At 32.8% G+C, this 22,445-nt stretch overlaps 1 protein-coding gene across 1 annotated transcript in view; it reads right to left on the reverse strand.

Moving 5' to 3' along the window:
• The window catches only part of LOC123655772 (gamma-aminobutyric acid type B receptor subunit 2), a 35,527-nt gene extending 16,247 nt beyond the window's left edge, over positions 1 to 19,280 (reverse strand). The window contains exons 1-8 of the mRNA XM_045591526.1: positions 19,253 to 19,280; positions 18,772 to 18,950; positions 18,029 to 18,172; positions 11,454 to 11,566; positions 9,597 to 9,759; positions 5,083 to 5,148; positions 3,291 to 3,467; positions 2,451 to 2,690 (exon numbers count right to left, since the gene is read on the reverse strand). Coding sequence (XP_045447482.1) covers positions 2,451 to 2,690; positions 3,291 to 3,467; positions 5,083 to 5,148; positions 9,597 to 9,759; positions 11,454 to 11,566; positions 18,029 to 18,172; positions 18,772 to 18,950; positions 19,253 to 19,280 — 1,110 coding nt within the window. The remainder of the gene's footprint in view (positions 1 to 2,450; positions 2,691 to 3,290; positions 3,468 to 5,082; positions 5,149 to 9,596; positions 9,760 to 11,453; positions 11,567 to 18,028; positions 18,173 to 18,771; positions 18,951 to 19,252) is intronic.
• Between the last annotated feature and the right edge of the window lie 3,165 nt (positions 19,281 to 22,445).

Below are 22,445 nucleotides of genomic sequence, written 5' to 3' on the forward strand. Positions count from 1 at the left end.
GCAGAATTGAGTGAGATCCAAGCCAATAATTGGCGGGAAAACGCGCAAGATCGTGCAAAGTGGAGAAATCTTGTTTCGGAGGCCAAGACTCACTTCGGGTCACTGAGCCAGTTGAGTTAGTTAGTTAGTTATAAATTTGAATTTAGTTAAATAATCTTAAACACGTATACAAAAAGCAATCAAAACTTTGCTGGGTTTGAATTTAAATTAGTTTCAATTGTTTTTTAAATATTCAGTTTACAAAATTGTGTTAGGATTGTACATTTAGTTAGAGTTTTCGTTTATTTTAATAACTTTAAACATTGAAATTGTATTATAATTTACATACATTAGTGATAATAATATTAGTAAAATTGAAAATTTTGTTAATATACTTTGTGAACGCGATATTTTAGAAGTTATCAGTAAACAAATAAACGCCTTACTTTGAAGAGCTACTGGGATGAGAATGCTATCTAGAGGGTTCGACAATGCACCTAACACGAACACAAACGCCCAGACCACGACAGACACATGTATGGTCTAGACAAACATCTACACAATCTGTACAAACGTCTGTATAAGTCAGGTAGCTGAGCCCACTTACAAGTACTATGACAAAAGTTGTTCATACATAATAGGAACAATTCCAGAAAATGTATTAGTAATATAAACAATGGGATAGGCTGTCTACAATCGTCAGACGTCTTGTATAATGCTGAAAAAGAGTTTACAGGGTATTCGGTTGAATATGGGTTATTTCTGCTTCATTAACCCCTGTAAGATTATCTTCATTTCTTCGTGACAAGGAGATCTGAGTAATAAGGTGTTATGAAGTATGAGGGAAAATCTACTGATAGAACAAGGTCATTCGACAGCGTGTTTTGTTCACTTCAAAAGAGGAGGTGAATTTATGATCGTAGTTTGATTTGTGTTTGGTCGATATCTTAATATATTTATTATTACTAGTGGTCGCCCAGTGGATGAAATTCGACCAAAATTAAATTTTAAATTAAAAAAATAATAATAATGAAAATAAAGAACCGTTTTTTTAAATTTTCAATTTGACTTACATTCAACAAAATCAACACGTGACAATCAACAAAAGAGTATAAATATCCATATGTGTACGTACATGGTAGTGTGTGTAATGTTTTATTTATTGATTTAAAGTATTTTTATGCATAAATTAAAAAAAATATATTAGCATTCTGCACTCCTTCTCTATATAAAGTATAAGTGTACGAAATTACATACTACTCAGTCTACGCAATTTTCGTAAAAAGGGGTACAAAGTTTTGGCTTCACGTATTAATATTCAGATATTATTGTACGTGTCAATTGTATATTATATATTTACTAGCTGACTCGGCAAACGTTGTCTTGCCGCTAAACGCTGTTTAAAATTAGGGGTTGGTGATAAAAGGGTGAAAATTTAGGGTTGTATGTATTTTTCAATGCCAAATCATTATAAAATAAAGAATAAATAATTTGTCTAAAAATTTAAAAATAAAATAAAATTAGGGGTGGACTACCCTTAATATTTAGAGGGATGAAAAATAGATGTCGTTCGGTTCTCAGACCTACCCAATATGCACGCAAAGTTTTATGAGAATCGGTCAAGCCGTTTCGGAGGAGTTTAACTACAAACACCGCGACACGAGAATTTTATATATTAGAAACGTACGTTTTCGATGACGGGCTGAGAATACTAGAGGTTTTTACTGTATTGATAATAGATAAATAATTCTCATATTGAGTGATATTTTGTTATATTTTGAACACATATGACATGCTTACGTATTAGCTTATGCTATATTAATTAATATGTTGCTATATTAATTAATATGTTATTATATTAATTAATATGTTATTATTATAATTTATATTATAATATTATTAGAGTTTTCTTAAATTTCATGAAATGAAGTGATGTAGTACATGAATGAATGATGGAGAGGTAGTCCTAGTATGCAAAGAAATGTAGATTAATTAATAAATAAGTGAAACACATATCTAACAAAATAACCATAAAACAGGAATAGAATAACAATATAATGACCTACTAACCTAATGTTGAATGCAGTTAAAGATTTTTTATTAATAAAAAGAAACTTATGATATCTTAGAAAATTAATAAAAAAAATGATATATTAGAAAGGTATGATCAGATGGTTTGGTCATGTCGAGAGAATGAGTGAAGAACGATTAACGAAAAAAGTGTATAAGGCGAGATGGAAGGGTTGGAAGGGGTAGACCTAGGCGGACGTTCCGAGACCAAATAAGGGACGTCTTGAAAAAAGGCCAGGTCAAGAGTACCCTAAACCGAAGAGCGTGTATGAAGGGAATAATGAAAGTGGACAAAGCGAAAGAAGTATGTAAGGATCGTAGCAAGTGGAAAGAAGTGGTCACTGCCTACCTCTACGGAAAAGAGGCGTGATTATATGTCTGTATGTAAAAAAGAAACTTACCGAAACACCAAGAAAATTTAGACTCCCAAGCTGATTCAGAAATTCTTCCGCCATATCTTTCCTGTCATAATCGAAGAGATCTAAGTCCAGTTTAGTAGTATTGCTTTTGGATTTTCGCCAGAGCTCCTGGGCTCGACTTAGGGCGAGTGCGATCGCCCATACTGCGTCGTATGTGTGTGGGGCGAATGGAGATATTGGTACACCAGCTCCTAACATTTCACGATGAAACATTTCATTCGTCTGCGAAATATTATTGTATTTATATATATATATATATATATATATATATATATTGTCATTGTATTTTACTTTATTAATTTAAAGTAATATTTTAGTGTCATGATAATATTATGAAATTATTTGTTTTGTATTTAAAATTTATGAGGGTTAATGGGGACAACGTGGAGAACTGGGATGTTTGCCGTGAACTTAAGGAGGCCTATATCTAGCGGTTGACTGCGATAAGCTTAAAATTAAACAGTAAACTGTTGCATAAGACTAAAAAGATCTAATAAAAGGTGATACCACAATAACATTTTTGGTAATATTCAAGATTATGAAACTTTCCCCTTAATAGAGAGGATGACTTTGTCCACTTGTAGGATGTTCACCTTGTTGTAGGACGTTCGGCTTGTTTCATGAGAATGCTTTAGTGTTAGTGTAGTTAGATTGGCAATGTTTCTCTCTTAAATGTTGAACATACCACGGTAGTTTTTTCCTACGAAAACACTGGCGAAGGAAGCATGGTCATCCACAAATAGCTCTAATCGGCCAATCATTCATCGTTTCTTATATTTAAAAGGAGTAGAATTTCAAAACAAAGAACTGAATACGACTTACAAGTCCAGAATAAGAAACCATATCACCCACGATCCCTCGATGTGCGGTGACAGAAACCAGTCCTTCTAGCGCCCTGGCAAGTTGAACGCGGGCACATGGTGCAACACCACGAATCCGGGGTGGCGCTCCTGCCACCAACCACGCGTACTCCGCTCCAAACATGCCCAGTTGGTAAGCCTACGTACCGAAAGAAAGGAATTGAATGGTTAAGTAATTTATAGTAAGTTTGCCTTTTGAGGTAGGGCAAAGCATGGGCACATACGTCCTGCTCAAAATTTGGAACAACCCGTCTGGTGAAGTAGCTAACCTTAAAGAAGATCATTGCATCGGTGTGGGATTATATACTTGATAAAGATGTGTGGACTTAGTGGCGCTGTATTTTATGCAGCATGTTACTAATTTTGTACTTAAACACAGTTTATATATTATTTTTCAAAAGAGTAACTGCTGAGTTTCTTGCTGACCCTTCTCTGCAGAATCTACATTCCGGATCGGGGGTAGCTTTACTTTTACAAAAAATAGTAATCTATTTTTAAAGTTTTAATTTGTAAAATGACAATTCGAAAGTGCTCTCGGGGCCTATTTGAATAAAGCTGTTTTTGATTTTGATTTTCAAAATCAACATGCTTTACCATCATGTGAGTCGTACGATTATTTGCCGCATTAATCGTATCAAAATATAGTTATTTAATTTTTACGTAATATAAAAAATATCATCTGTCACCTGATTCTCATTTGCTGCTCGTGTTTTGGCTTAAAGAAGAAAAATAATTTACTCATCCTAAGAAATGCAATATTAGCAAGTTGAAGTGACAGTGGGCTGGTCATCTGTGTCACAGGACCGATGGCCGTTTGAGCAGACGGGTCTTGGAGTGGAGACCGCGTCTTGGAAAACGCAGTGTGGGACGTTCTTCGGCCCGTTGGACCGACGATCTACGTAAGATTGCCGGTGTAGGCTGGAAGAGGATTACGGAAAACCGGGATATCTGGCGCGAAATTTGGGAGGCCTATGGCCAGCAGTGGACTGCAATAGGCTGAGCTGACTGACTGAGCTAAAAAAATGCAATAGCAGAAACCACTTCCACTTTAATTTTGTAAGAGTAGAACTTGGGTCGAGTTAGTACTCAATTGTCTGTGCAGGGGATCTCTTTATGCAGGGCTTCTTTTAGAGACGAGGGACCATATGTGATAATGTATGTTTTGCGACGGACGATCAGCTGTTTTGGGGAAAAACATGACCACTTAGTTATTCCTAATTAGTACCATTTGTAGAACCTACTTAGTTATGCCAAGTGAGCTTTGCTCACTCTTTCGCTGACCACTTTATGTGCCTTTAGGGACCAACAGTGGCCGCGTACTGTGGTATAAAACTGGTTAACCAGTGGTTTTTTCACTGGTATTAATAAAATTGACGTGTAACTTAAACCACATAAATTTTAGGTTAAATAATCCTTCTCTCTGCCGTCATCCGATCCACTATACAGCGAATATATTGATAAATTGAAAGGTTAATACTAACTTAATTGGAATTTAACCAACAACCAACAAACGCGGATCCATATTTACCTATCTTAATATTAATACCTCTATAGTACGTGCATGGAATATTACATAAACTAGAATCCAATGAGTTACCTTCCAGTATTGAAAACAAGATCTCTATAGTTTAATTATATAATAAGTAATTATGTTAAATTACAGCAAATGAAATAAATAATCATTACCAAAAAGAAAGTTTACATAAAATAGTCTATTGTAAATCATGGATTATTAAAACAGAAGAAAAACTCACCTCGCAAAATATTTTCGGTAGCATTTCCTGTGAGAAACTTCCTATAATGATCCTCGTGTCCAGTTTCTGTAACAATACGGGTTTAGTCAAAGGCAAACTGTTCTTAATTGTAATTACAGCACAGAAGTAAAGTTAATATTTACCGGACTAGAGCTTTATCGCTTAATTGTCTTAACTAGCAGATAGCTAGACTAGCTAACCAATATATTTCGTCACTATATATTGGTTATATAATTTTGGCTATTCCGTTTTCTCTGTTTAAAATATAGCCTATTTTAAAAAAATTAAAATGTCGAAAAACTGCATTCATACATTCATGCATTCAGCCTGTATTATCCCACTGCTGGGTATAGATCTCCTTCTCCACTCAGGAGAAGGACTGACCTTAATCCACCACCCGGCTTTACTGAAGGATGGCGGATATGTTCTCTATTATGAGTAACGATCGCTATCAGGTATTTGTGATAACAACCGCGAGCGACGGCTTAAAGTGCTGTCCGAGGCACGGCGGGATGACTCACAAGGACAGACATTCAAAATGGAAAGGAATATTTGTATAGATACAAATATCCATTCCGAACGGGATTCGAACCCGCAAACCGTCGGTGTTTTAGGCAAGTACTTGCACCACTACACCCGAACATTTGTTAATTGAAAAACACACAACATAAATATATATTTTTCTTTTATTTCATCCAAAGATTTTCGGTGATATAAACCTTAGTCAAATACACTTGAAAATTTAGTGGCTTAAGCTACGACCCTTAGTTTAGTAGTTCCACTTGTTCTGAACCCTAAGAGCCGGTAAAACAGCACCAGTCGTTGATAAATTTTATCTTACACATAAGTTAAGAATATAGTTTAAGCAGTAGGAGTTAAAATACACCATTTAACATCATTTAATAAACTATTTTTTTTTAATTCACACGTAGAAATATCCTATAAATAAAGTGGAATTTGATGATGAATATAGCATAAACTACTATCTGTTAGATATCGTCATAAGTAAGATAGCTTTAAAGGAAACCGGTGAGACAGATCCTAAGATATATCGGCTCATTATACGAGTACAATACATTACCTACTTAATGTTCTTCTTTACCTTCATGAGTTTTATTGAAGCTTAAATATAAATTGATTCTCTTGAGTATTAAGACAAAGTCAGTATCGTTTGTCTAACTTAAGCGTAAACTCGTTAAGCGGTAAATATTCATCCTTTTTGACAAAACGAGTATTGCTTTTGAGTATTGTTATTTAGCACATTTATTCTCATAGCGGAGTAAAAATGAGTTTTATAGGGATCTTTTACTTATCTACTATATTAACTGGTATGTGCTGGTTATTATGTATTATTGGAAGAATTTTGCACTAATAAGACTGCCGAATTAGCTGGAATTTATATAATATGCAGGGCTTGGCCATTAATGAAGGTGCTCGAAGTGGAAACTCCAGATAGCCAAGCGTATAGAAAATAGATTTTTATGTCGCATGCATATATCATCCTTTGCCAAGCAGCGGGTAGCGTAGTGCTAAGATAGTCATAAGTTTGATTCTCTATGTGGACTTTTTTCAAGTTCTTTCTTAATTTTTACAAAACACTCGACAGTAGCGGCAACACGATGATACGTATTCAACATACACATATTTTGTATATTTTAACCGACTTAAAAAGGAGGATTTTTCAATTCCACTGTATTTATTATGTGTGTACCTCATAAAATTTTACTGGGTGTACCTGATGATTATTGGTGGTGGTGATTTTGATGATTATTTTTGGGCGAAATCTGATCGATATCTTTCGAGTAGTTTTTGAGTTACCCCCAATAATAGTTCTTTTTCGTCTTATTAATGGTTTCAACAGTGACCAAATGAGCATAATTAATTTCGCCAATGTCACATAGAACTACGTTGAAGATGTTCTTGGACTTGGCAATGTAAATTAGTCTGTTTTTTTTTTTTTTGTTTGAAAACAAGTACAGTTATTTATTTTACCAGAGACCTAACGACCAATGTACTCTCATTACGCCCACACAATATTATCACATTTTGTAGATGAGATACCAAAATAATGTATTTAAGCCGTGTACCTTTTTATATTGGAAAGGAGGATTTATTCAACTCACACATATTTAAAGGCAATGGAACCTTTTTCGTATAAATTTCGATCTGGTATCCTAAATCTCTTCACTATTATTCTTTCTAAAGTAGGGTTACTTTAACATGTTCTAAAGTAAAAAACGTATTTTTAGACTTTTCTTTAGTAAATGTTTTAAAACCTAAAATTATTTTTGAAACTCAGCTATTTGGCAGATAACTATCTAACGGGTGACGAAAGCTCTGGTGTGATGGTGCGTGTGACTAAACACCGACTGTCGCGGGCTTGATTCCCACTCGGAGTGAATATTTGTGTTTATACAAATATTGATTTCCGATCTGGTTGTTAGTTCTTGCGGGTCTCCCCACCATGCATCAGAGAGCACGTTAAGCTGTCAGTTCTAGTTGTTATCATGTATACACACCTAATAACGATCGTTACTCTTCGTAGGAAATATTTCCGCCAACCCGCATTGGAGCAGCGTGGTGGATTAAGCTCTGATCCTTCTCCTACATGGGGAAAGAGGCCTATGCCCAGAAGTGGGATATTACAGACTGAAAGCGCGTTCATAAACGACGAAGTTATCCCCGCACATACAGACAAATATCTACCTGACGGATAACTATCTGAATGATAGGTCTCTGACAACCAACTATCTGATGCATAACAAATAAATTGTGCAAAAATTAAATAAATAAATAATTTTTTTTTAATAAATTTGAGTACATTCGGCTTATTGGTATTAAAGAACATTTTATTAGGCCTACACTAAAACACTAATAATAATTACATTATTATTGAGAGCTTTATTGATATCATGAATCCATTTTCAATGTACATAAGCGAAATTCTGCTCAATAAGTACCTTCGCTTGTAAAGTCAGTAGAGATTTATCTAAAGTTCCATTAATCCAAATCAACATCTGCTCAGAAGCATTACATCAAGTGAGCCACTATACGAAGAGAGGATATAAATAAGCACTCAGGACGGCGATGAATTAGCTCTAAATAGTAACCCACATAGTCACATATAGTCTTCACATATCATTGAGTCTGTTACGTGACTTAGTAGTTGGCATTTAATTTTCTTTTTAGAACTTAAAAAATGATATAATGTGAAGTGTAAAAAATATATGGAGTGCAAAATTTTGTGCAACAACGCTGAGCTGTGGTGCTGAGAGTGACACTTTATAGCGCTTTAAGCTCAGTACCTGGGTGACCGAGCTTAGCTCGGTATTTTTAGTAAATCGTGTTTTTTGGATATCATGTTTGGAAATTATAAAAATGTCTATAATTCATTACGATATTGTAGCCATTTTTTCATTGCCTAAAAACAGGGACAAAACGACATTTTCTCCTCCTCGTTCGAGCCGTTTCCGAGATTCAGATTCTATATATATATATATATATATATATATATATATATATATATATATATATATAGAATTGCTCGTTTAAGTATTAGATTATGTAAGATATAATTAGATATAATAAAATGCATATCAGCATTTAATGTATTCAAACGAGCATCAATTCATGTTTTTGGCTTTATAGTTTTATTATTTTAATTAATTATAATTTTATTTTATTTAATACTAGCGACCCGCCCCGGCTCGCAGGGTTGCAAAAACTACCAGTATTCCTCTACTATATGCATGTATTATAAACCTTCCTCTTCAATCACTCTATCAATTAAAAAAACCGCATCGAAATCCGTTGCGTAGTTTTAAAGATTTAAGGATACATAGGGACAGAGAAAGCGACTTAGTAATTATTCTTGAGTAATATACAGAGTCGCGTATCGGATCTGACACACAGTTTATTTTGTGTTTTTATTTACACACAGATGGGTTAAAATGTAACACAATTACTACGGATAATGATTTATGTATATTTTTGTTCAAACATAGTTAAATTTTACTTTGTATCAATTAATAAATGTATATATTTTAACTAATGTGGAATTCAACACGCAATTGCTATCGATGGAGATTTAAACATTATTTATTTATTACAATTTTTTATTATAAAGATAATAACATGAAGTTTCTTTTTAGCCAAGTAATACCTTCTATAATTATACTTTTGAAGTGAAACTTCTTCAAGCGTATGAGGGTAAAATTTTTACAAATGAAACGGCAGCGTTTCGATGAAACGGCAACGTTTTTGTCGATGGCGCTGGAATGGAAATCTAAAGCTTTAGATTTGTATAACGAGACTTAAAAATTAGTTTGCCAAAGAGGTTTCACTTCTGACATGTGTACTTTGTACGCTTGGACTTTTTTTAACACATAGTCATATTAACCGGTCAAGGTCTAAGTATTTTATATATTAGATAATCTCAGCCCAGCTAATTATTGATCCTTAAATACAGCCTATTCTTTTGAAAGCCTAAATCTAGTCGTTAAATATAATTATACCTTCAGTTGCTGTAGCTGCTCCTTGAAGTCCGTTTCAGCGAATGTGATAGATGCTGCACAAGTAATATTCGCCGCCTCCAGCTGCGTCACAAGTTCGTTAACAGCTAAAGAGTAAATTTCCTCGTTTTGCGAGAAAGCCGTCACAGTGTCCCAGCCGAATTGTCTGCGAAGTTATTTATTATTTTATTTATTTAAATAAATGCTGTCAACAGAGCAAATTATAAAATAATTATACTACAATATATATTTGTTTCATGATTCGTTGCCGCTCTAATTATGAGCATCATTATGTTCATAGTGATAACGACATGTTAAACATTTGAAAATGAAAACCAAGTTTTGTAGTAAATGTATATAAATAAACGCTTTACACTTAACGACTCTAATCTGGATGTAAATTCTATGTCCAGGGTCCGGAAACACACAACAAATACAGACATTACTCACACGTTTGTCTTAGGGTGCCAGACAAATGTGATGTCTATACACAGAATTGTTGTGTACAGATATCGAATGATTCAAAGTTGTCTAACAAATATCTTACAGCTTGGCTTGGGTTAAACAATTGAATATTGAAGATTAATTGTCAATATACCTTCAGTAAATATCAGGCTTAGAATACACGTGTAGTTATCATCAGAATCCCTATTACCTACTAAAAATTTAATTCGTAACTATCAATTATAAAGCGTTATACCAAATAATTTGAATTCAAAGTCTCTCAACGTTTCAATAGAGTATTCGTAAACGAGTATAATCACTTTTCCTGGATAAGCGACGAAATATATTTAGAAGCGACGAAATGTGATTCCTCATAATTGTGGTTGGTAGACGAAAAAATAGTCGCGATTTGATACGCGTTATCAAAGATTACTTAAATATAAGTCATCAGATCTCCATTAAATTTTAATGGGACTACAAAAAAGCATCGGCTTTCGATTATAAAAAAAGTCCTTAAAATATGTACACCCAGTAAAAAGTTATGAGGTGTACATACACATATAGTATAACGTACTTCGACGATATAACGCGAAAAGTACTTGTGAGATCTCAATACAAATGTAACGTATATACGATAGGTTGAAAATTATTGCACTTATAAATATTAATTATGCAGGCAGAAATTATATAATAAGCACAAAAGTGATAGTTGCATATTTGCATAAATACACTTCTAATGTATTTAATGTTTGCAAATGTTCTGGAAAATGAAAGACAATACACAATGACATTTGTGCAAGCTGAGCTAGAATTCAGATTGGCTTTTATGCAACGGTTTGCCATTCTGAATATTGTTTCCCTTTTGTTTCAGTGCTTTGTACACTACAAGGGACAATTTACACAGTTTATGAAATGGGAATGAAGTGGCTGCGTACTGCCTCTTTGATCGTTTATTTTTAACGAACCAAATCGACTGCGTCATATCACATGGCTTTTAGTGTAAAAATTTAACGTTTTATAATTGTAAAGATGTTTTTGAACAGTTTAGGTATAGAATTGTTTCGTTATAATAGGCACATATAAAAAAATATTTAACTTTGATGATGGGATGAAAGAGATGTTCCTTTTTCTTCATTATTTACTTTAGAATTACTTTTTACAATTAAAAAAAAACAGCGATAAACTAACTAACGTTATGTTTCAGCAGCAATTCGTGTAGGAATCAGGCATAATGACAATGTTTTGAAAGACAAATGTTTATATGGAATATCAAGGTATTTCTCGGTGACTGGCAATTTCTATTTGTGTTGTGTTTGTTAACGAAGCCAATGATTCATATTCTACTAAGGAACGTTAATAACGGAGTATATTTAAGAAAAAAGTGTTAGGTGTCTTAAGAATTATAACGAATGTTACCTTATAAAAGCTATCCTTGCGGGGTTGTGCGAGGAGTCAGGTGCTACAGTTCTGCAGAATAGCGGAAACTCGGAACGGTCACTCAATGCTGGTGATGTCGAGCCAAATGACACCTGGCGGAATTGATATGATTCATTTTATTGATTAAATTTTATTGTCTAGGCAATAAAACTTTGTACTTTTTTCTACTTCAAAAAATTAAATCTCTTCTTATTTATTCTCTCTTTATCTAAACTGTAAGGTATTTTGAAAAGTTTAGTTTGAATGGTAATTCTATAATAAATAATTATTCAATTTAATTAACAAACATAATGTTTGTATATTATGACGCTTTTGTTACCAGGCAGCGATTTGTTAAATTTTAGTCACTGTTAAAATCTATCTTTAATCCGGAATATTCCGAATATCTAACATTGAACCCGAATGGAATAATTGAGTGATTCGGATCGAATTGAATAATTCGGGATTAAAGAATCATTGGATCTTAAATAATGCAGAAAATTAATCACAGTGAAATGTGAAATAGAAATATATATAGAAAAAACTTAGGGGTATTAAAATTATTTTTATGATTTCTGATGAAGATGAAAAATATCGCAGTATTTATATAACTTATTTAAGTCGGATTAACAAGATTGAGATGATGATTTCAAGAGCAATATCTCTAAATCATTTATTACACTTTAAGTGCATGGCACTCTCAAATACTTAGCCACTGTCCAATTATTAGTCCTAGAATAATGTTTAAGAGCCATTTCACAATTTTACGCTCTGCAAGTTTAGGTAAATTTGGTCGCATCGCGCGAGTCGTACGAGCCGCGCGATCTTTGTGCTAGTAAGTATAGTGTGACAAACAAAAGACCATCTTGATCATTTTCTAATGTATAATAAAAATAATAACTATGGTATAAAATGTTTTTTACATAATTAATTTGTTAAAAATTTCGAGTATGTTATATAACAACAGTCAATAAATTTAAAATAAAAATAAAAAATCAATTTTATGAAACAATTTTTTTTTAAATTGATTTAGTTTTTTCAGTTTACGAATGATTCTCATATTTACGATATGAATAAAATAGCATTTTATGACATCGACACCGACAAACATATTAATTAACAAATAACAAGACAAACAGATTGAAATGCCTATTTGTATTGATAGTGTGAGAAAAGAAAATTAAATTATACATTTGTTTACAGAAATTATCATTATATTATTTTACAGTCATTTTCGTAATATGTTTATTTTATTTATATTTTATTATGAAAGTATCAAATGCGGATTATCCGCTATAACAACAGGCGCTTGGCGCGTGTGAGCGAAAGAGACGGCTACGCAGAATTTGGCGTGGACCTTACCTCTAAGAGCGCTAGCGCTCGACTGATTTACTGGGCTTGATGCGTGGTAATATATACTATCTTTTTATTATTTAATATAAAATGTATTAAAAATGATTAGATCTTTTAATTATTTTTTTTGTATTCCTTAATTATGAATGATGTAGTTCACTTTGATGAAGATAGTTCGTTAAAATTTCTTAGTTTTCTAAGGAAAATATCGCTTTTAAAATTATACTTATTTGGAAAATATCCGTAACTTTAATTTTTTTTTTATCGATTAATAGAGATACAAATGGAATAAAACTTTGTTCTATTATTCAACAAAATTATATTCCACATATTACGTATTTTTTAAAATGGTTTCAACGTAAAGGTTATTGAAAAGTAGGACTTCAAAGTATACATTGCGACCGTTTACTCAGGGAGGAGGCTGATGAAAAGGTTAATAATTTTATACACATAATATAAATCAAAATTCTGATCTGACTATCGACTACAAGAAAGGTTGCTCTATTATATTTCAAGAATATAAATTACATTATTGCATCCAACACTGAGATTAACGACGTCAAAATATTACAATTTCGCGGATAGTTACCGATTTTTGTGAAATGGCTCTTAATAGCCTATATTTTTTTCTCGTTAACATAGTTTTCTATTGAAATTATTATCGAAAGCGGCTTAAAAGGAAGCTTTTGAAGCTAAAACCTTCAAACAAAAACAAACCTTACTATTATGAACAGTGTTACAGTTTTATCAGAATATTTTTGAGATAAATTCCAAGTTACGCTAAAAGAGTGACGAAATGTATCGACTTTTGGATATTCCAACGATTCAAATTCATTTCAGTCAGGAGCGGATTGATTGCACTCAAACAAGCTTCGTGACGTATTCGGACGTTACAAATCTCTCTACGAGAGTTCGAAACTTGGGTATCGACAATTAAAAGACGCAAGTTGTATTGAATATTTCCGTTTTATCTGCCTTCAGAAATAAATAAATGAATAAAATATAACCGATAATGGATGAATATAATATAAATGAAGTATAAATTTAATAAAACATAACCAAAAAAAAAAAAAAAAACTTTAGAATAGAATAGAATTTTTACGTATTTTTATGGAAAGATTCTTAGATATATATATGGCTTTAGTCTCAAATTTATGGTTTTAATATATGTGATTTGAAGTCAATTTGAAGACATTGGTTGCAGGTTTTTGAGTGCAAAATTGATGTAGATATAAGATAAGTTATACGAGTTGTCTTTTTTAAAAAATAGTAATTTCTGACGGTATTATATGATTATTTTTTTCCACGTTTAAAACCAAACTATTTTACTTAATAAGTTATATACTTTTTAGTTTAATAAATTCTTAGCCTTCCTAACTGACAGTTTGCACTATCGACGGAAGTTTAGCAAAAGACAATGAGTGACAAAAATAATGTACTTAAATGTATGAACTGCACCATGAGTCGTTCATTATCATTATCATCATTACAGCCTATACAGTCCACTGCTGGACACAGGCCTCCACAAGTTCGTGCCAAAAATGAGTCGTTACGCTCAGCTAAAATGGAAGCGATTTGAAGTGCGCATTACTACAGCAGTATAGAGTACAGATAGGAAATTCCCACTTAATCTTTTGAAGTAAAACTTCTTAACACACGCTTGATTGAGGGAGTAAGCTGGTAAATGCAGGACGAAAGTGTTACGAAAAGTATGATCGGGCGAGGCGAACGGAGCAAGAGAGGTGCGAGTCCACATTTTCTTTCTCTCTCTTTCTCATCGCTAGCTACGTTCCGTATATCTAAGACAAAGTGCAGGCCTATTGCGCAGAAGTTTTACTTCAGTCGTGTGTTCATTAAATCTTGTAACATTTATTTGGGTCTTTACTCCGTAACTTTATTCTTTGTGTCACTTGATCGCAAGCATTGTTACATTAGGTCATGCCGATAACTTTTAACGAGTGACAAAGAAAATTTTTTACTGTGTAGAACAAAGAAATGTTCAATATTGTGTACATTTCATTACTTTCACATGACTAAACTCACACTTATTATTTTTATTATGATTCGTATTTGTTAAGACTACATACATGGCATAACTGCATTTATATATGCATATTTTTAACCACAGCAGTTTTACGCTATGCACCTATTCAATTCTTAACATCATTTTGTAAAAGATTTTTATATTATAGAACTTTGTGCAAAATCTTTTTGTGATATACAATCTTTACTAATATTATAAATGCGAAAGTAACTTTGTCTGTCTGTCGTGCTTTCACGTCAAGACTACTGAACTGATTTAAATGAAATATGGTACGCAGATAATCTTGAGCCTGAGAAAGGACATAGGCTACTCTTTAATGTGAAAAAAGGGATGAAAGGAATGAAGGAAAAGGGAAGGGGTCGAAAGGTGGGGATAAAAGGTTGTATGGAAGTATCGTTATTTTTAGAACTAGAAGATTGAAATTTATTTTTTACGCTGTTGATTCGATATAAAAAATATGACATTCAAAGTTTGTGAAAGTTTTACTTTCAAGGGTGTAAAATAACAATGGGGAATAGAGGATGAAAGTTTGTATGGTAATAAGTAAGGTTTATGTGAATGTTTTATAAGTTTGCGACAAGAGACGAAATATTAGCTATTCTTATTTCCAAAATAAACCAAAAGATACATCCAAAAAATGCTGTCTAAAGTCACTATTCCACGCTGACGAAGTCGTGGGGACAGCTAGTATACTATAATTATACATCATCATATCATCATCATCACAGCAGCCTTACGCAGTCCAGTACTGGACATAGGCCTCCACAATATGCCTATAGTCACCACGCTGGGCAGGCGGGTTGGTGACCGCAGGCCTAGCTTTGTCGCACCGAAGACGCTGCTGCCCATTTTCGGCCTGTGTATTTCAAAGCCAGCAGTTGGATGATTATCCCGCCATCGGTCGGCTGTTTAAGTTCCAAGGTGATAGTGGAACTGTGTTATCCCTTAGTCGTCTCTTACGACACCCATGGGAAGAGAGGGGGTAAAGGGAGAGTATATATACATATATATAATATATATATTTATACTTTACTGATTTATAGTATAATCAATCACGATCGCGAGTCAGCCTGTAGCATCCCACTGCTGGGATCCACGTAGGAGAAGGATCGGAGCATAATCCACCACACTGCTCCACTTGTTGGATATCATATTACCTATTATATTATAAGCTGTGTGGCTACGGCAGCAAAGAATAATAGCCACCCTCTCTGATAGACTGAAGTGAGTGAGTGATGAATTATGATAAACATTTCTTGCACGAAAACACAGTTCTGAAATATAGGCTTTAAGAAATGTGAGACAACTGACTGTTGATACTTATCGATCACATATATTTTACGGATTTTTCACTGTGAAATTCATTTCAACATTATGTATTTCTTATAACATACAGTTTACTGCTTCTAGGTCAGTAGCGCAGTCGTTGAAGCTATACTCGTATTTTTACTGCAAACACAGAACTACACAGGTAATGCTATTTTAAAATTAGAATTTCTTCTTTTCGTATTTATAAAGACTGCTTTTATAAGTTTACCATTTACATTAATAAATAAATAAAAATAAAATGTAAATGTGCTTAGTATTACAAATTTTATTTCAAAAACCTATTTTGGGAGGAAGAAGTTGTCCAGAGACAGCGACAGGTATTATTTATTATAATAAATAAAAATAAACTCACGCTTCACATTTTATATTATTATAATGTAGAAAAGACTATATTTAGCAAAAGGTATTCGCATTCAAAATAAAAAAAACCGATAAAATTGTTTTTCAGCGACTTCAATTAAAAAAAAAATCTCACTTAAAAAGTTAATAAACGTGGTTCATTAAGCTGTACAAGATTATTTAAATAATAATTAGGACAAATGTGCCTTAAATTTTCAGTAGGGTTTCAGCGTCAAATGTGATTTTTAAGTACAAGTTAATTTTACATATTATTTTTCCGTGAGTAGCTCTCTAAATATTAAATATTTATTAACACGGCAATTTAAAAATTACTATCTTTCAACCCAGAAATTTCCTATTTATCTTCATATTTAGAGTATTAAACAAGCAAAAAAAAAAAAACCTAAAAAACCCGATAAACCCTGTGATAGCAATCTTAATCTAGTTTAGGATAGAAATAAGAAAATAAAAGGATTCCTGCGTAAATAAGAAAGAAAAGCTGAAAAGTGTGGCTCATTTCTAAGCCTTAGTATTTGCTGCAGCTCTAGTGCTCTTGTAAAGGCTAAAATTTTTAGCGACCTCTGCGACTCATTTCAGCACGAACGTCAAAAATTGTGTTCTTTTATTAAAAAGCAAATGCATTTGCATAGAGTTTTCTATTAGGAAAGGTTTTCTTATAAGTGAAACGGAATGGAATCCTTTTGTTTAGGTCATATTAGGTATTATTATTGCGACTAGTCCTAATTATCTATATATATATATATATATAAATTTCGTGTCACGATGTATGTTCCAGATAAACTCCGAAACTACTAAACCAATTTTTATCAAAATTTGTAAGCATTTGTAATTTGGTCCAACTTGCGAGTTAGGGTAGTTTTTATCTCAATTGGACACGGTAGGTGGCGCTACTATTGGTATGTAACTTTCAAACTACTGAACCAATTTTTATCAAATTTTGTAAGCATCTGTAATTTGGTCTAACTTGGGAGATAGGGTAGTTTTTATCTTAATTGGATCCGATAGGTAGCGCTGCTATTGGTATGTTGTAATGTTACCAAATTTGTGGTAGCTGTTTTCCGGGCATGACAACGTCTCCGCTAGTAATATTATATGTTGCTTATAAAAAATATTTTTGTTATTCAATAGAGAAGTCTAAGTGACCAGTGTTAAATATTCTTTATTTATTAGATTCAGAATTAGATACAAAATTATCAAGATAATATGTTTTGTTGATTTTATATATAAGATTTTATTTTAAATAATCAAATATTTATATAACCTAGGTTTTAGATTGATTGGTTGATTGGATTTCAGTTGAGGTTTTACATTAAAAGATAAATTAGAATTCTAAAACATTCTAGCGATATATTTGGCAAGCGTTATTTGTAACGAACTTAACTATTTATTTCTACAACCAAAATTAAAAATTCTAAACATTATTTTAGACTAAACATAGATTTAAAAAATTTCAACAGCATTAATACGAATATTATTTTTCAAAATGTACCTGAACAATATTCCAATACGGCACAATTTTAGCGATGCTTTCAGTGACTTCAGAGCAGGCAGTTCCGAGAAGCATCACTAGTCTTGACGCTCTTTCCGTGTATAGGGCGTGGAAGAATCTGTCTACACCAACACCTGGATCGCACTGCACAAAAATTAACTTAAGTTTCAATGAGAACTAATGAATGAAAATCTGAGTAATCAATCATTAAAAAGTTTTTCAATAGTTTGACAGATTCTTGTATTACACATTCGTGAAATATAATAAATTGAGTATTGTAATGCCTTAGATGTAAATGTTATTAGACTATTTCGACTGGAAAAAAAATAATGTCTACACTTTAATATTTTTATAAAGTTTTACTAGTCAGCGTTAAACTTCTATTCTGTCTAACACTATTTTTTTTTATGTCACTAGGTCGGCAAACAAGCGTACGGCTCACCTGATGGTAAGCGATCACCGTAGCTTATAGACGCCTGCAACACCAGAAGCATCGCAAGCGCGTTGCCGACCCAATCCCCAATCCCCCCAGGAGCTCTGGTCACTTTACTCACCAACAGGAACACAATACTGCTTGAAAACAGTATTATTTTGCTGTGATCTTCTGTAAGGTCGAGGTACTACCCCAGTCGGCCTGCTCCGTATTTTGAGCAGGAAATTCCTGCTGTGCCCTACCTCAGTTATTACGGTGATCTGTTCAAAAAGTTTAGTTATTCCTCTCCGTGAACTGATAATCCGCTTACCTTGGTATCATTAGTAATAAGATGTAACTTATATCCAGGCAGTAAAGCTCTTTTATTCACATGATCCACTGCCAACCTTGCGGCAGTTAGCTCTGACATACCATCAGCTCTAGGGTGATCCCCGACGGACAGTTCGAAGAGACCCAGAATTGAAACTATGCGACTCGTGTTTCTTGAACCTGTTTGAAAATAACACATTTATAATTGGTATAATGGAACATTAATATTATGGAATTACGAGGCTGAATATTTGCAACAGTCCAGCTGGGAAGGACTTCAACTATAGAATAAATAATAATACTGCTCTCAAAAAGCGTACTGTTTCAGTGATGAGTAAGGTAAACAGGACTATTTAGGACTGTCAGGGTAGAGTGAGAGGTCCTAGTAATGCTCCTGATACAGGCATCCGTAAGCTATGACATCTGCTTATTATCAGGCGAAACGTTTAAGGCATAATACAAACATATTTTTTTTCGCTAACGTCGGGTACAAATTTTACTAACATCCATTAAATCATCTCAATGTTTCTGACCTGACAAACATGCAGACACAACAATAAAGAACGTTAACGGCTTCAATATCAAAATACAAAAAAAAAACTAACACCTTCAATGCATAAAATTAGGTCGGCTAAAGTTTTATGAAAAGTATAGACAAAACTTACGATGTCGAAATAAATGGTACTTAGAGAACTGTATTAAATATATTTTGAGAAATGATACATTGACCATCATAACTTTAGATTGATTGTTTTTGTTACATTCCCTAGACAAATATCTATATATAGATATCAAACTTTCCGGAACGGTATTCAAACTTTAAGGTAACAGAGAATATTCCCAATGTTGTTGAATTAGTTCGTTTTTGAACAGGAGGACAAAAGCATAGTTAATTTAACTTGTTTCATAGTACCTGTATACCTGACTAGCTTAATCTAATAATAGTGTATTCAACATAACCAAAATTAACCAGATAAGCCCGACAGTACATATAAATACTTGATGAACTATTCTGATATCGAATATAATATCAATCTTATTACCAAAATTGTTATTTGATTACCTCGTTTGTCATTTTCAATACTAAAATTATATATCTTTTTTCATACTTCAAATGAACGAGTCCAGTGAAACAAATTGGAGCTAATTTAAATTGGACGATTGGTAATTTCGAAAGGCTACCTTGTTTTTTTCAGTCTTTTCATTTGGATGTACGGAACTCGGAGTCTACTAGAGACTCAAAAAATATAGTTGGCTTTAGGAAATTACTCCAGTTGTAGTTTTATAGAAAGTTATAATATTCTTACTGATTTTTTTTATCGTAATCAGGTGCATTAAAATAACATTTTTATGGTAGAAAAAAAATTGCAAGGAATTTCTTAACATTTCTGGCTTGGTTACCATTTTGTTCGACAGTATAAAGATTGAATGAATTGTTATTAAGATTCTAATCTTATTAGAATCTTAATAACAATTAAATCATATATAATCATATCATAAATATAAATAACATCTAATCTTATTCTAATTCTTAATCAGTTATTAAGATTCTAAAAAACAAGTATTGAGATAAGATAACTCTGTTGAGGTACAGCAGGAATGCAGGATATTTTATTATTAAAATTTTGAGCGGGCCGTCTCGAAAATTGAGGTATTTTGCTTTGCTTTTATGTAATATTTCAGCCAAATAATATTGGTCTCAAGTAGCATGGTCTTATGGGATAAGGTTTTATGTAATAAGGTTTATATAACTGACGTAGGGTACAGCAGGAAATTTCCTGCTCAGAATCTGAAGCAGCCCGACTGGGAAAGTCCTCAGTTACCTCGACCTTATAAAAGATCACAGCTAAATAACTCTGCTTCTGGTGTTGCATGCGTCTGTACAGGCTGTTGCAGGTGTCTACGATAATCGCTTACCATCAGGAGAGTCGTAGGCTTGTTTGCCGACCTTGTTGTATAAAAAAAAACATTGGTAGCATAGGTAAGGTGGACACGACATCGACACGCTTGTGAAAATCCTGTTGTTAGCGTCTATAGACTGTGGTAATCGCTTACTAAAAGGCGAACCGTTATCCGCTTTAGTAGTACAAAAAAAAAAACGCAACCAGAATAGCAAAGTGTGTAGAGATATAGAATGGTACAATAAACATATGTATTTCGAATTGAATTTAATAAATTAATTACATAATTTTCAGTTTTATTATGTTAATTTCTAAATAACACACACTTGTGATACATTGTTAGTTGTGATAAAAATTGCAATTTGTCAATACAAGTTTAAGCGTCTATTGTAGTTTATACGATAGTCATAAAACGGCAAATGCAATTCCTATTTAATATCAATATCAACACAGTAATCTTACAAATAAATATGTATTAGAATTTATGTATTTTAAAAAGACGTTTATTTAATGAAACCTAATTTGTAAGTAGTTATTTGAGATTTGTGTAGTTAATTTTGCAATTATGATAATGTCATTTATATTTAAAGTAATTGTATATTAACTTTTCAATAACATAATAAAAAAATCCAAACTGCACGCCTCCACGCACTCCTTTAGAACTATTGTTTTCAGGTAATATTTAGCAGCGCCCTCTAGTAGTGTACAAAATTGTAGTACATAAAGCAACAACGCTAGTTCACGCTGGGAACGTTCAGCTCCGATAAACAAGTACACCAATTTAACGAGTTAATAAGTGCCAAACCCCAGCTGTGTTTCATTCTATAAACTAATAAAAATAAATAGAAATTCGACAAGTAGCTTGCTTAGGAACTAATGATCGACAATACAACAATTATAAGTTTGATTATTTGATTTGACTCTTGCAAATAATCATAGATGGCTCTGATTCATTCATATCACAGTCATGATGTTTAGTATTTTTCAGCCTTCATATGCAATAGGCTTCTTAGTTGATAATTTCCTGACACGATAAAAAATACAGATTATTTCGTCAAGGTGGTAAAAGTCAATGGTTTTCGCGTTATTTTGCTATCATCCGTACATGCAAATCTTAATATATATAAACTCGTGTCACAATGTTTGTCCGCGATGAACTCTTAAACTACTTAACCGATTTTAATCAAATTTGCACACCGTGTGCAGTTTGATCCAACTTGAAAGATAGGGTATATTTTGTTTTGATATATGTAATTATTATATTTAAGAAAAAAAATAAGGCGATACGAAGTTTGCCAGGTCAGCTAGTGCTTATATGTAAACTTATTAACGTGATTAATGGGATTGCTTATATGTAAACTTATTTAATTAATTTATAATTTATTAATAATTGTTGTACTTAGCTATTAAAAAAATTGTGTTACTTGACGTGATATTGCGTGTTGTGATAGCCTTTAATTAAAAGAAAATTACCATTATATTGTAAGCTCTCATGTAAGAAACTGTTTTAAGTTTCTTTTTTGGTTATCCCGTAATGAATAAATATACGATTATATAGATAAAGGCTCTAATTATCCATAAAAATTGGCCAATTATTTGATTATTGTCACTAGATTACCAATTACTTAGGTAAAATCGCGCGGCACTACCAGTATTATTTCAGTTTCAATTTTAACTCAGTCGTAAGACGAGGTCTTGTTTAAGATTCCGAAAACAAATAATCGCTTTTGAAGTCCAATGTAAATTAACAAAACCCTTTTCAATAAATAGCCCA

Source organism: Melitaea cinxia, chromosome 8 (genome assembly GCF_905220565.1).
Source record: "Melitaea cinxia chromosome 8, ilMelCinx1.1, whole genome shotgun sequence".
Lineage (NCBI taxonomy): Eukaryota > Metazoa > Arthropoda > Insecta > Lepidoptera > Nymphalidae > Melitaea > Melitaea cinxia.